A 15,041-nucleotide genomic window follows, 5' to 3' on the forward strand; every position below is an offset into this window, starting at 1 on the left:
AGAAAGAAAGCTGAGCGATCTGTCAATATTGACAAACGATTTCGCAGTGTCGCCAGTGTTTGGCCATTGTACAGAATTTTTATTTTTATAGCTATAACGACGGGCGTAGCAGACTCGCTTTCACTTAAAGCTGCGTCCTTAACGGACGTACGACGGACCACCTTCTATACGAACGGGGTCTATTTGAACGCAAGCAGTAGGGGAAAAGTATCTTCATACAATATTTTCATTTATTTACTTTTTTCAGCTGTTGAAAAAAAAAAGATTGTTTTGCATTTGCCTTTTTTGATCAATCGCGTTTCGATGAATCAATGAAACACCGACATATCGATTCATTCACTAGTTCTAGCAAAAGGCATCCCTAACTCAAAATGACGTATGACGTATAAAAAAAACCATTTACGTTTCGAGTCTTCGCGTAAATATAGCTTTATAGTAAAAATGTATTCTGTTTTGTTATGTTAAAATATGTGTGGAATGAAGATGTGCAAAACCAATAATTATATTTTACAACCTTTGCCCACAAACACAAAGCATTAATAAGATGCTGGAAAATAACATCTTATTAGTGACTAGAAGAGAAAGTGCTTCGTATAGTAAATAACGGGTCGATATGAATATGTCTGTGTCTGATTTATCAGTCGGGTGTCGTTTTGCAGATTATTTTGCTATATGTGGGCTAGATTTTGATTCTGGCTTGGAACCTGACAGGCTTTGTGGTCAGTAGTAAAACACCATATGTTTTGAATGTTGTTTTACTGTGAGTACTAACAGATGATCTCTTTGTTTTAGGCGACAACTTGCATGTGTCTCCTTTGGACCGCTCGTATAAGGGGAAAATATTAGCTCACTACCCTGACAATGTTCAAAGCAATCCATTTGATGAACATGCTGTTTGTATGGTGAGCAAATTGTTCTTATACATACTTTCTTATTAGGGTTCCGTAGCCAAATGGCAAAAAACAGAACCCTTATAGATTCGTCATGTCCGTCTGTCTGTCCATTTATTTTTCATGTTTGTTTGACATTGTGTAACTTGCACAACATCAGTTGATACCATTTATATGTCATAGTAAGATAGTTATTACCATAATATACTTATATCACAGGGATAGGGACATTGTACCCCTTGGTTAAATTTAATTTTCCATATTTCTTTCTATTTTTGTTCCAAAGCTATGGTTAATATACATCAAATAACGAAAAAGTATTTTTTGTTAATATCCCGGACCCGGGTATGTCCTTAAACTACGTCCACAAGAGAGGTATGGGCATTGTGAATGTCATCTGTGTGGTAGGGCACAGCACAGCGGATGTCAGTCCAGATCTAGAGCAGAGCCCAACTGGGGAAGTACCTCCGCCTTACAGAAAATCGCAGCCAAATAACACTAGACCCTACTCATAGTGTTGTTGTCCTGTAAATGTAACAATATCCATTTCTTGACAAGTCTGGATGTTATGACAATGTAAAACAAAAACATGTACAATGGATTTCATAATTTTCAATTTTTCAAACATACTGATACCTAAATAATATGCTAACTAAAACTTCTTTGCTGGTGTTAACCCCTACTTGGGACTTGTGCACTTGCTAGGTGGGCTCTTTGGTGGAACCTACCTGTGTGGGTTTTTTGGCAAATTGTCAGGAGCCCTAGCTGCGCAAGTTGAATTCACACTTAACCCATTTCATTTTATTATCTGTAAGTAGGGCTCAAAGGGTCTTTCACAAATCAATACAACACTGACAGACAGACATTCCAAATTTAATTCCATGTTAACTTCAGTCTTTTAAGACCTAATGTCATCTTTACAGCTCTGCCTGCCGGCTGGTCTCCAGTTCAGGACACAGAAACATTCATTAGAGGCAAAGTTCCATAGTTTTGTTGTGACCAGAGAAAATGCTTCCCGCTACTATGGCTTTAGTCTTATCTTCTATGAAGAAGTTAGGAACAGAAATATCTGCAGTGCCATGCACACTTTACAGGTATGTTCTTTTACTGTTACAAGCTTTTATTTAGTTTCACCAGAATCACATGTGCCGTTGTCTATAATCAACAATGCAAGTTAAATTTGACCCACTTCCCTGTTTCCGATAAAGCTGAAAATTTGCATACATATGTAAATTGAATGACAATGCAATATTATGGTATCATCAAGCTGACCTGATGATGAAGACAGCCGGTGGCCATAGGAACTCTGTGATAAAACAATGCAACTTAATTGGTTTGTTAGAATTGTCTTGATGAGTACTTGATGAGTAGTGATAAAAGCTTGTATGAAAAATGTTTTTTTTTACAAAAAACTTATACAGTTTGTAACCAAACATAAGGCAAAGAGTACCACACCACACAGTTGTTGGATCATAAATATGACACCCCTGATTTATTGAAATCCAGTTAGCTTTAGTGCTAAACAAAAGCACAGTTTAATAATTTTGTGTAACCTCCTGTATTATTTGTTACCATCTCATGGGGAGATCATCTGGGGAGATGGTAGACATCATTATTAATGACAATAGTTGGTAGACATTTTAGAGTAGGTATTTGAGGTAAGCTGAATTTGTCTCATACTTCTATCATACCCTAACTCAGCACTATTTCTAAATATTTTTATTTTTTACCCAAAAAATGTTAATGTTAATGAACAAATCTCTGGTTTTTACAAGTCACAATTAAATATCTAAATAGTCATAAAAATAAACCACTTACGTATGCGATTACCAAGTTATTTTTAGCGAGAGGTATAGTAACTCTAATAAAAATTACAGGATTCTTACCGAATAGAATACAGGTTAATCCCAATGAATATGGGGGAATGCATAGTATTATTTTTCTGTATCAAGCTCACTACTTATTAGTATTATTTATTAGTGTATTAGGTATTGGTTTGTGTTTAATAGTCTCCATATTTAGCTCCTTGCACTAACTGTTAACTTTTGTATGGGTTCTAAATTTCCTGCTACCTAAAGGTTGTCTGGAAGAGATCGCTTTTTAGCGATAAGACCGCCTGTTTTTACCTGGTTATATTTTCCTTTATAATTTATTTGTAGTTTTACATGTATGCAAAATATATAATTGTTGATGCAATAAAGAATATACTTAGATGTAGATGTAGTGTAGGGACGCCCGGCCGGAAGCAGGCGGGCTGTCGATCGCGTGTTGCGATCATTCAGCCCAATTCCCTGAAGTTGGAGCTGCAGGTTATTGTCCCAGCGGCATTCCCATACCAATCTCCTCAAATTTTCTTGTTTTCCTGCAGAACAGATAGACATCTTTTAAGTTCGTCGTCCTTTAGTTCGTTTTCTATTAGTGAGTCTCTACCAAATGTATTATATCGCAGTGCCGCGTACATGATACATTCTGCTAGTAGATGGAAGCTAGTTTCCTGCTTACCACAGTGTGGACAGGAGGCGTCTCCATTTATTTTCATTACCTTGAGATGTCTGTTGAGAGTATTGTGACCAGTAATGATACCTGTCAATATTCTCAGACTGCTCTTACCTAGTTTTAGAAGATACCTGGTGATACCTTTTGAGATCAATGCCCTTGACCATCATTTTAGACTGTCTGCAGCTAGTCTCTTCTTCCCATTCTCTCTGTGCTTCTGAGAATATACTTACTTACGTAACAGATTTTGTACAGTTGATTTCATAAATATTTGCCTTTTTGCAATGGACAAAAGTATACATATTTATGAACTTGACTGTATACGCTTTGCTTTATTACATATTAGCTAGTTATTATAATGTGACTGTTCACTTTAGTGTATCAAAATATCCTTACAGGCAATGTATATCACCGAGTTATCTAGTGGACAGACTCCACCCGGGCACAGAAAAAGCAATGGAAAAGAGAGCTCTCGATCCTTGCCCAGGTCCTTCAAGCTCGCTCCACACTCGGGCGCTGCGCTCACCTATTACGACGTAACCAAAGATAAACTTTATGTAGCCAAAAGTATAGCTCTAATATGCCAATACCCATATGTGAGGGTAGCGCAGTTGTTTTTAGAAAATTTATATAGGTAAGGACAAATTATCATTTTATAAGAATGTTGTATACAAATTATGCCTTTTTTCCGACGCGAGAAAGAAGAGTGCTATACTCTTCTTTCTCGCGTCGTCCCGGCGTTTTACCACGGCTCATGGGAGCCTGGGGTCCGCTTGACAACTAATCCCAAGATATGGCGTAGGTATTAGTTTTTCAGGAATTTCCTTAAGTTATCCCATAGATAGGTTAGGTTTGTTTTTTGGCAATCCTGAAAAGTTACGCGTTTCTGAGAAAACCCAAATTATGGCTAACGAAAATGCGGACAAACAATACATTATGACTTAAAACTATATGGGAAACAATAGAGACTCGATGTTAAGCCTAATGAAAAACTTCAGCAGTGTGTTACGCGTTTTGTTTTCGAATTTTTAAAAACCTGATAAAAAAAAATTGTGAACAATAATTAGTCACTTACCCCCTTATTCGTTTAACTTAACAACGTCTTACAAACCTTTGTCAAATCGTGTTTCTTTCTAACAATAATGGCTTGGGACAAACGATATTCAATGGTTTATTGTGACCGCGGAAGTAATTTCTTTTGCGGTACAGATTCACGAAAACAAATTGACTTTTATGTACTTGTATTAAAAAAATTGAACTGTTTTTTAGAGATAAAACCCCTATTACTAAGACTCCGCTGTCCATCCGTCTGTCTGTCTATTCGTCTGTCACCAGGCTGTATCTCATGAACCGTTATAGTTACAATGCCTAAGCCGTATGATCACCATTTTTTATAGAAGTACATTTATTTTATAGTATTTTCACTTTAAAATAATTCTACGGATTACACTCACGTATTTAGTCACTCGCGCGACATGTTTCGGAGAGCTTAGGTCTCCTTTCTCAATCACTAACAGTGCGAGCAGCGTATAAATTCACTATACTACTGTTTAGTTTAAATTCGAGTATTTTGACTATGAAATTAACCACTTATTTCCTAAAATGAAGCGTGGTCGTGTCAGATAGCATCTACCCAGTACGACCACGACCCTTATGTCACAGTGCCTAAACCGTACAAGTTTTTTTTAATACTGTAGTTTAGTAGTTTTTAGTACATGAATTTTTTTTTGTGTATTTGTACCGCAAAAAAAAATAAAAATCCTCCGTAGTCGTGCGGTATACCATCACTCGGTTTGTTAGATGCACCGACTACACAGACACCGCATTATGAAGCGTTTACAAAGAGCACGAGGTACCACAGAGAAGCTCAATTTCACATGTAACATCCTACGATTCGAGCAGCACACCTCAGTTGTATTCTACACCATTTTAAACTATAACAGCCCAGGTGCACCCCTAAAGCTTAATTTTTGTTTTAATGCACACGAGTACTGCTCGTAATTGTGGGCGTAGAAATGAGCGGTCGCGCTCCCATATTTAATTTGCACGGAGCGCTTATTTTATTCATTCTTTTATTTAAAAATTTGATTTAGGCAACAAGGCCCATATTACAAATACCTTATATACTTACATACATAATTATACATTTTATAAAATTACAACTAAACACAATTTAGGCGACAAACGGCGTGGCTCCGTTGAATCGGCTGCTGTCGTGTCGGATTCAACAGTTTGTCCCGGAACCTCCGAAACACGACACACTTGGGCCAGAAGACGGCGCATTTGACAAAAAACGGATTTGGCTTATGTGGTGACCTTCGGTTATCTTATGTGGTGGTTCTATTCCTATGGTTAGATTTGATAGACGTATATAACGCATAAATAAAGTATTAGTCGATATAACCATAGTAAAGCAGGATTCACATGCCAGCTTCAAAAATTTTGACTGACTTAATTTCAGATCACTGCCTAGACAGCCCGGACCGGGTCTTAGTCCGGAGTCCTATGTTTACAATCTGCTATATGAAGTGCCAGTGCCCTTGCCGGGACAGGCCCTGCGCCTGTATCTGCCACCACCGGAACCTCACTTAGAACCGGTACCCGTTGTAAGTAGTCTGCTTTATCTATTTATGATGATAGTGGACGACCGCATCTCCATTTTCCTTCAAACATCGTCCCCATTTTCCTTCCTTTATGGAAAATATTTCTACACAATTTGTTTTATATTCACCATTGCTAATATGACCCTCCGTTTGACTTTTATTATTATAAAGGTTAAGAGCAAGAAACAAATTCCATAAGAAAATTAAAAGGTCCTAGCTCTTATAATTTCTGTTCGAAAACAAGACTTGCGTCTTACTCGTAACACCTTGGATGCAGCTCCGATGCACATCAGCGGTGAAGCAGTCGAACAAGTGGACCGATTTACGTACCTGGGGAGTGTGGTCGATCCGTCAGGGAGAACGGACAGCGATGTTGAGACGCGCATCAATAAGGCGCGAGCAGCATATGCTCAGCTGAAACCAGTATGGATGGACGTCCACCGTGATAACTCGGCGTACAGTCGAGGAAATTGATTCTTTAGCAGGTTGTGGTTCACTTTACACTGGAAAGCTCATAGCATAAGTATGTGCAACCAAATTTACTTGAACCGCAAATTGCTAAAGAATCTATTTCCTCGACCGTACGATAATCACAATGTTCAACTCCAACGTCAAGTCGATCCTGCTGTACGCTTGCGAAACTTGGCTTGTGAAGAAGGACATCACACGTTTATAAACAAGTGTCTGCGACTCATCCTAGGGATTTACTGGCCACGAACTATCTCGAACGTCACATTGTGGCAGATGACTGACCAGAAACCCATAGGCCAGGAAATCTTTGTAAGGAAATGGTCATGGCTCGGACACACACTCCGTAGACTGGACAACCACCTGTCCATTGGTTTTTGCTGGCAATCTACTGGCAGTAGACGGTCGGGCGGCCTCGTACCACATGGAGGCGATCAGTTGAGAAGGAGACTGGCTCAACTGGACTCGGCTGGGAAGAACTGGAAGTAGCCGCTCAGGATCGCGACAAATGGAAGATTCTTCTGCGAGTCCTATGCCCCTAATGAGGGATAACAGGATTACATCATCACCATCATATTTAAAAAAAATCAATAACCCCTTCGTTAAATTAAATTTTCCATATTTCTTTCTATTTTTTTTCCAAAGCTATGATTAATATACATCAAATAACGAAAAAGTATTTTTTGTTAATATCCCGGACCCGGGTATGTCCTTAAACCACGTCCACAAGAGAGGTATGGGCATTGTGAATGTCATCTCGCTTTGTGTGGTAGGGCACAGCACAGCGGATGTCATTCCAGATCTAGAGCAGAGCCCAACTGGGGAAGTACCTCCGCCTTACAGAAAATCGCAGCCAAATAACACTAGACCCTACTCATAGTGTTGTGTTCCTGCCGGTGAGTAAGGTTGCCAGAGCTCAACGAGGGTGGGAGGGGGTTAGGGTCGGCAACGCGCATGTAACTCCTCTGGAGTTGCAGGCGTACATAGGCTATGGATACTGCTTACCATCAGGCAGGCCGTATGCTTGTTTGCCACCGACGTAATATATAAAAAAAAAAATATCCCGAGAGGAAAATGGGGACAATGTTTGCACGGAGAAGCGGTCGTCCTCTTTCGTCTTAATCGTATGGCATAAAAACGAGAATGTATCAGGTATATCACCAATACCAATTGCCTATCGTAAAAAAAAAAAATAGAGATACTGTACGTACTTGGAATGTAAGATGCTCTAGTGCAGAAACCTATCACTTTCTGCACATCTTGTAGAACAACAATGACCCATTTTCAGAGCATGAGTAATGAAAATATTGAGTTTAGTGGTCACTGGAGTGGTGTAAGTACTCCATAATGTACGGAGTCCTACGGCGCCATCTAAATGTCATTTGAAGCATGAATTTGTCTTCCTTATGTAATATACAATGAAGTGTTGTTTTAGGTGATACGAATGCCAAATTTACCTGAGGAGCTGCCGTTGCTCGACTACCCACTTCGAGTAATGTTCTCTACGTTAGGAGTGGAATGTGTGGTCCAGCTGTTTACATGTGTGTTATTGGAGCACCAGGTGCTTATTAGATCCAGTGGTAAGTAATTCTTAACCCTTTGTCCGCCAGAAACGTCAATTGACGCGCGTTGTTACAGCTCAATATCACCCTCGGGGCATTGCGATAAGGTTCACAGGGACTTTTAAATTAATTAACAAAAAATCAGCTAAGAGCGTAACGGGCTGTGCTCAGTGTAGGGTTTCGTAGTTCCAGAACAGGCCAAACGGGGGCTATTATTAAGTATCCTGTACGGTCACGCTCTGTGATTGTTTAGCCATTTAGAGTCCTAGCTAAATTGGTTGTTCAATAGTTACGCTGTGGGATGTCTAGTTTAGCTAGAACCCTAAGTGGCTCAACAATCACGGAGCGTGACTGTACATTACGAGCATAAGGGAGTAACTTCGCAGCGCCTTGTATATTTGTTTGGCCGTTTCGTTTCCACAAGAGCTCCTGTGAGCAGAAAAGTAATGAACAGAAATATTTACCTTACGCCCATATGACGGTAGCTATACACCGTGTTTGTTTTGATTTGCTTTAATTTCAAGGGCATCCCTGAGCTAAAATTAAGTAACTTTCTCAAAGATATCGGTATTCTAATTGACTCCATTTCGGAGATAATCAATAATTATTTATTATCTTATAAGGCCCTTACGAGCGTGTACACTTGCCTTAGGGCCTGTTTACATATTTATTAGTGTTTAGTACGAGTTCATACATTTGCTACATCGATTTAATATATTATGATTATGATTTGCTACTAAACGTAAAGTACTATCTCGGACGATTGATGTTCGAAATGACATTGATATGTCACAGTTTTCAATTGTTTAGTTGAGTTGAATGTAATGTCCGTGTTATAACTACGTTATATGCAACATTTAATTACTTTTTATAAAAATAAAAATAATTAAAAATAACAATTTTTTTTTTAATTACCTATGCCATTTCCTTAAACGTACTTACCGATACCCCGAAGTTAACGGAAATCAATAAAAACACGGTGTATGTACTCCGCTCGTTGCAGATTACAGCAGGCTGATGCTGGTGGCGGAGTGCGTGGTGGCGCTGCTGCTGCCGTTCGCGTGGGCGCACGTGTACGTGCCCATCCTGCCCGCGCCGCTGCACCACTTCCTCGACGCGCCCGTGCCGTTCGTCATGGGTCGGTATTGTTACGGTTACGGTGGCCTCCCGTATCCTTAACGTTCGCAACAATCAGCTTACATTGCAGGTCGAATCGTGGCCGAAGTAGCTCACAATGTGAGAGTGCACGCTTGCTGAAACCTTGAACTCCTGGAGAATAGATATGTTAGCATCATTTTCCACAGGTCTTCACGCGGACAGTGCGGCCGTCAGCGGCGCGCGGAACATCGCGCTGGGCTCGGAGGCCGCCTTGTGCCTCGTGGACATCGACAAGCCGGACATCCAGCTGCCCGAGGAGCTGCCCGTCTTCCCGCACCGGACGGCTTTCGTAGAGGAGCTCAACCACATCTTGGACAAGCATCAGGTAATGTGCCCTTGTCGTGCTGGAGACAACAATGACAGGACAGGTGGCCTTGTGTCACGTCGGCTGAAGTGTTTTCATCTACCGCAAGAACAAACGATTGCTCGCTCAGAACTTCAGAACACTAAGTGAAAAGTCGCACTTAGCCGAATAATTGAATAATAAATAAATATAAATAAATAAATATTATAGGACATTATTACACAAATTGACTAAGTCCCACAGTAAGCTCAATAAGGCTTGTGTTGAGGGTACTTAGACAACGATATATATAATATATAAATATTTATAAATACTTAAATACATAGAAAACACCCATGACTCAGGAACAAATATCCATGCTCATCACACGAATAAATGCCCTTACCAGGATTTGAACCCGGGACCGTCAGCTTCGTAGGCAGGGTCACTACCCACTAGGCCAAACCGGTCGTCTAAAATACATGTATGTTATTATAAATCCTACATTATATATTTTACTTCCAGGTTCAAAGACCTGAAACGGAGCCCACGAGACTCGGCGTGCCAATAAACGGGACATCATACAAACACATGAGTGACATGAGCAGCAGTTGCACGCTACCGTCGGGTAAGCGAAATCCTAAGCTGGCTGACACATTTCGTGTACTTATACACATTACGCCCTTATAACCGTACCGGCAATTTTATAACTACCATGCTTGGAAATAAAAGAAAAATGGAAAAACTCCTTGTCTCGGATGATAATCAAACCCGCGACTCCGGGGTACCAGCCCATCGCTCTTCCAACTGAGCTGCGAAGCTACTTCACTTTTCCTTCATTTCTAAGCTATGAAATATCGTTTGCAGACGTTTCTCTTTAAATCAACTTTCAATTAATTTTATAACTTCCACACAAATATGTATAATGATTGTAAATCATATGAAATGAAGTTTTTAATATAGTCCGGCACATTTCTCTGCCAAATTTCAAAAATATAGTCCTATCCGGAAGAAAGCATGAAACTTAGCATGCATATAGCTTATTTGGGTAAAAAAACAATTTAAGGGGAAGCTACTTCCAACTTCCTTCCATTTTTTTTTTCTTATGTACATCCTATATGATTCGGTCAAGTTATGTTCCAATGTATGGGAACGACAAACTAATTCATTTGATCTTAAAACTAATTTAGTATACCTTTGGGTATGGTCACTTTCCCGAATGAAGGTTGAGGGAAGCGATGGCTGAGATACACGTCATACTCGTGAACGGGTGCTGTTTGTGGAGACCGGTCTGTTTAAGCTTACACGGGGTACAGGTTATGTTAAAGTATGTAACTTTACTTTTGAGTGACATTAACGTGAGACACTTCATTCGGTTCTTGTCTGTTTTAATTTATTTGTCTTTTAATTATTTATATAAGAATTCAAGCCTTGGCGACCCTCTACATCTCTAAGGATAATTTAATATATATTTTTATATTTTATCTCTGACACTTAGAGACTTATACATCTCTAAAGAATTTTAGTATTTTATGGTTTTATTTTTTTATCATAGTTTTTTTTTGTGTAATTTGACATTTAGAGACAGTATACATCTCTAATAAAGTATTTATTATTTCATAGATTCGATATTTGTAATTTTTTTTTTTTTAATTTATTGTTTGTAAAAATGGACATGTAAAAGTGCCCCTGTGGCCTATTTGCTGAATAAATGTTTGATATTTGATATTTGGTGCTTTACGCACAAAAGCGTTGCCCCGGTTGCCGGTTTTATTATTTTGAGAAAAGTATTAGTAGTATTAGAGTATCTATAAGACCGTGATTCGCCCAATCCTAACCTACGGATGCGAAGCATGGACACTAACACTCAAGGAAGAAAACATGCTGCTAGTTGCCGAGAGGTAAATCCTCCGTAAAATATTGGGCCCCAAACAAAGACCGGATGGAAGTTGGACAGTCCTTAAGAACCGTGAGATTGAAGACCTAGTGGCTGAACCTAACATCATGGGAGAAAGTAAAGCCCACAGACTCCGTTGGTTAGGCCACCTTGAGAGAATGGACGAAGATCGGAACGTGAAAAGAGCGTACCTGGGTCGCCTAGCAGGAAGACGTCCTATCGGACGCCCTAGGTATCGCTGGAGCGACATGGTGGAGGCGGATCTGCGCGAGCTTCGAGTCGACAATTGGCGAGAGGTCGCACAGGACCGAGAAAAGTGGCGCTGTCTTGTGTCGGAGGCCAAGTCTCATTTTGGGTCGCTGAGCCAACGGAGTAAGTAAGTAAGTAAGTATTAGAGTTAAGAATAAGAAATAATCCTTAATAATTTTTGAACAAAAAAATGATTTTTTGAAATTTTTTGGTGGGATTCACCATGTTCATGTAAGCTCGTCGAGGCAGGGAAGCCAAAAATCCACAAATAAGTCACATTTTAAATATATTTGAACCAATTACAATGTAAGTAAATGCCAAAGTGGACCGTATACGTTTACCCCCTTATTCATAAACGTGTACTAAAGTTACGATGCCGCTAATAATCGTTTGTCCCTTTCCATCATACCAATACGTCGGAAAGGGACAAACGATTATTAGCGGCATCGTAACTTTAGTACACGTTTATGAATAAGGGGGTTAATGCCTTAACTTTTTTCGTATAGGCGGTCTTCGTCGCAAGCATTCATTCAACGACGTGCTAGAGTGGGACGAGAGTAGGCCGCTGAACGCGTCCCCGCCCGGCTCGCCGACTCGACGCACGCCGCGCCGACTCGACGCGCTTCAGCGGATCGTCGACATCGTGAAGCGGACGGGTGAGTACAGCGGTCTCTGTCGCGCGCATTAGAGTGCACAGTTTTAGAGTGGGACAGGAGACTGCGGGGCCCTCGCCGTGCCCGATCGACGCGCTTCAGCGGATCATCAACATCGTGAAGCGGACGGGTGAGTACAGCGGTCTCTGTCGCGCGCATTAGAGTGCACAGTTTTAGAGTGGGACAGGAGACTGCGGGGCCCTCGTCGTGCCCAATCGACGCGCTTCAGCGGATCGTCGACATCGTGAAGCGGACGGGTGAGTACAGCGGTTTCTGTCGCGCGCATTAGATTGCACAGTTTTAGAGCGGGACAGGAGACTGTGGGGCCCTCGCCGTGCCCGATCGACGCGCTTCAGCGGATCGTCGACATCATGAAGTGGACGGGTGAATACAGCGGTCTCTGTGGTGAATTTTATGGCTGCAGCTGGGAATAAAGTACCGTTTTGTTTCAGGCGTAAACATAGATCAAGTGGACGCCGACAGCGTGATGCCGGTGCCGAAGCGGGGGCCGCTCAACGACGAGGAGCAGTACAACGAGGACGCGCGCCTCAACAGCGCCGTCCGCGAGTGCTTCCTCAACAGATTCGTGAACATGTTCCTCGCGTACGAGAACTTCATCATCCAGCCCGACCAGGTAAACACCGAACAAGTGGACGACAGCGCGAGGCCGGTGCCCAAGCCGCTCAACGACAGTATACAATAGGATAAAGGGCAGTTGCACCAAGCACAGTTAACAGATTGATCAACGTCACGCAGCAGAAATTTATGAAACTTCCGATACAATAAAATTTTGCGAATGCTTTAACGGTGACAGATGGTTTGGTGCAACCGACCCTAAGTAGGATGATTGAATAATGATTTATTTTGTAATAGTATAATAATGGTATATTCTCATTAGTATTCGCCATACATGAGGCGGAGACAATACACCCTGATAGTGGTGTTATATATTACAGGATCGCGAGGCATGGCTGTCGACCAGAGAGTCCATGGTGAACTTCGACAAGGCGTCGTTCCTGTCCGACCAGCCGCAGCGGCACCGGCCGTTCCTGTCGCGCTTCCTGGAGACGCAGATGTTCGCCACCTTCATCGACCACAAGATCCTGGCCGCCTGGGGCGAGCACGACGCCAACCTGCAGGCCTTCGACCACCGCGTCGCCATCACGAGGTTAGTTATAACAAGTTAAAGCATCCTTAGTGTTGTAAGGCTCAAAACACAATCGCACGTTGCGATGTCGTATCACGTTGCGACGTCGTATCACGTTGCGACGTCGTATCACGTTGCGATGTCGTATCACGTTGCGACGTCGTATCACGTTGCGACGTCGTGACGTCGTCAACGATCCCAATGGCTCATGGCTCACATCTCAAATCCAGTGAAATGTTTGTTTTGAATATATGTATACATACTCAGGCAGGTATGTTTATTATTATCGAATCACCACAACTGTCGCCCATAATAGATTGAATTAATTTTTAACAAGCAGAAACGTCTACGAACGATGCTATTAAGCTTAGAATAAATTTTAAAGTGGAAAAATTACTGTCTTGTGTGAGACTTGAACTCCAGAGGCCGTGAGTTCAAGTCTCACCCAAGACAGTAATTTTTCCACTTTAAAATTTATCATAAAAGATTGAATAAAGAAGAGACGGGAGTTATCTGTATACTTACGAGTTTGTGCGTAGTGCGTAATCACGAGCTTGGCCGAGGCACGTCTACACTGGCCGTTTTGTGCGTGAGGAGGCCTATTACCCATCGTTATTGGTATAATAAGTGGGGTAATTCCACGAGACTGTAACGTCAGTTACCAATTCTTTCGTGTGTTCTTACTTGAATTAAGCAAATGTAAGTATCCATATATCTACCTGTAGGGATGCGCCTCACATACAGACACTTAAATTTGCTTAATTAATGTAAGAACACACGAAAGAATTGGTAACTGACGTTACAGTCTCGTGGAATTACCCAGTGGTGGAAGTTTGTACGATTTAAATTTGGTATGGTCTTCATCTTATAATTAGTTGAAAATGTTACCAATCGTGACTTAGAACCTAAACTTAAACTGTCAGACGTCGCCGAAGCTGAAATACATAAACAACCGAAATACCGAAATTGAATACCGGTTAAGTTGTATGAAAAATATACCGGTATTCGATCCTTAGTCATATACCCCCTTATTCATAAACGTGTACTAAAGTTACGACGCCGCTAATCATCGTTTGTCCCTTTCCATCATACCAATACGTCGGAAAGGGACAAACGATGATTAGCGGCGTCGTAACTTCAGTACACGTTTATGAATAAGGGGGATAATATTTATATCAAAGTATTGGAACTGGATTTATTCATTCGTTATTTTTATTCAATTCGATAACGACAGTTTTGGTGAATCGATCTACGGATAAATCGGACCTCAACTACGCCTTGCGACAATATTATATTTTAACTAACTGCTTATATTGTTTGTGTCATGTGGCGACATTAATATCCATGTTCAATCACCGACAACTGGGTACTATAGCGTCTAAACTAAGGACAAATAATGCATGTTTCTATCTCTGTCGCACGCCCATAATTATATTGCTGTCTCGCTCGCACTGTGTCATTGACGGCCAACATTGTGCGTATGACAGAGAATGGAACAGGGTCAATGTACGAAATTCGTGTTTAGCGTCCTTACTTTAGTACAGTCAAGTGCAAAAATATGTATCGAAAGAATCGTCTCATAAATATGGTACTACGCTCTTATTACACTGGAATAAGATGCTATGGGACATATTT

At 41.0% G+C, this 15,041-nt stretch overlaps 1 protein-coding gene across 2 annotated transcripts in view; it reads left to right on the plus strand.

Moving 5' to 3' along the window:
- The first annotated feature begins 352 nt into the window (after positions 1-352).
- LOC133516799 (DENN domain-containing protein 5B) overlaps positions 353-15,041 on the plus strand; it is a 63,883-nt gene continuing 49,194 nt past the window's right edge. Inside the window, exons 1-12 of one of the 2 annotated variants that reach the window (XM_061849772.1) lie at positions 353-719; positions 793-902; positions 1,814-1,984; positions 3,785-4,020; positions 5,848-5,992; positions 7,893-8,037; positions 9,023-9,157; positions 9,324-9,502; positions 9,986-10,088; positions 12,113-12,262; positions 12,712-12,893; positions 13,216-13,427. In XM_061849772.1, the coding sequence (XP_061705756.1) occupies positions 614-719; positions 793-902; positions 1,814-1,984; positions 3,785-4,020; positions 5,848-5,992; positions 7,893-8,037; positions 9,023-9,157; positions 9,324-9,502; positions 9,986-10,088; positions 12,113-12,262; positions 12,712-12,893; positions 13,216-13,427 (1,874 nt within the window). In that variant the 5' untranslated portion in view covers positions 353-613. The remainder of the gene's footprint in view (positions 720-792; positions 903-1,813; positions 1,985-3,784; positions 4,021-5,847; positions 5,993-7,892; positions 8,038-9,022; positions 9,158-9,323; positions 9,503-9,985; positions 10,089-12,112; positions 12,263-12,711; positions 12,894-13,215; positions 13,428-15,041) is intronic. The other variant, XR_009799286.1, reaches the window with a different exon arrangement.

The sequence above is a fragment of the Cydia pomonella genome, chromosome 4, assembly GCF_033807575.1.
Source record: "Cydia pomonella isolate Wapato2018A chromosome 4, ilCydPomo1, whole genome shotgun sequence".
Classification (NCBI taxonomy): Eukaryota; Metazoa; Arthropoda; class Insecta; order Lepidoptera; family Tortricidae; genus Cydia; species Cydia pomonella.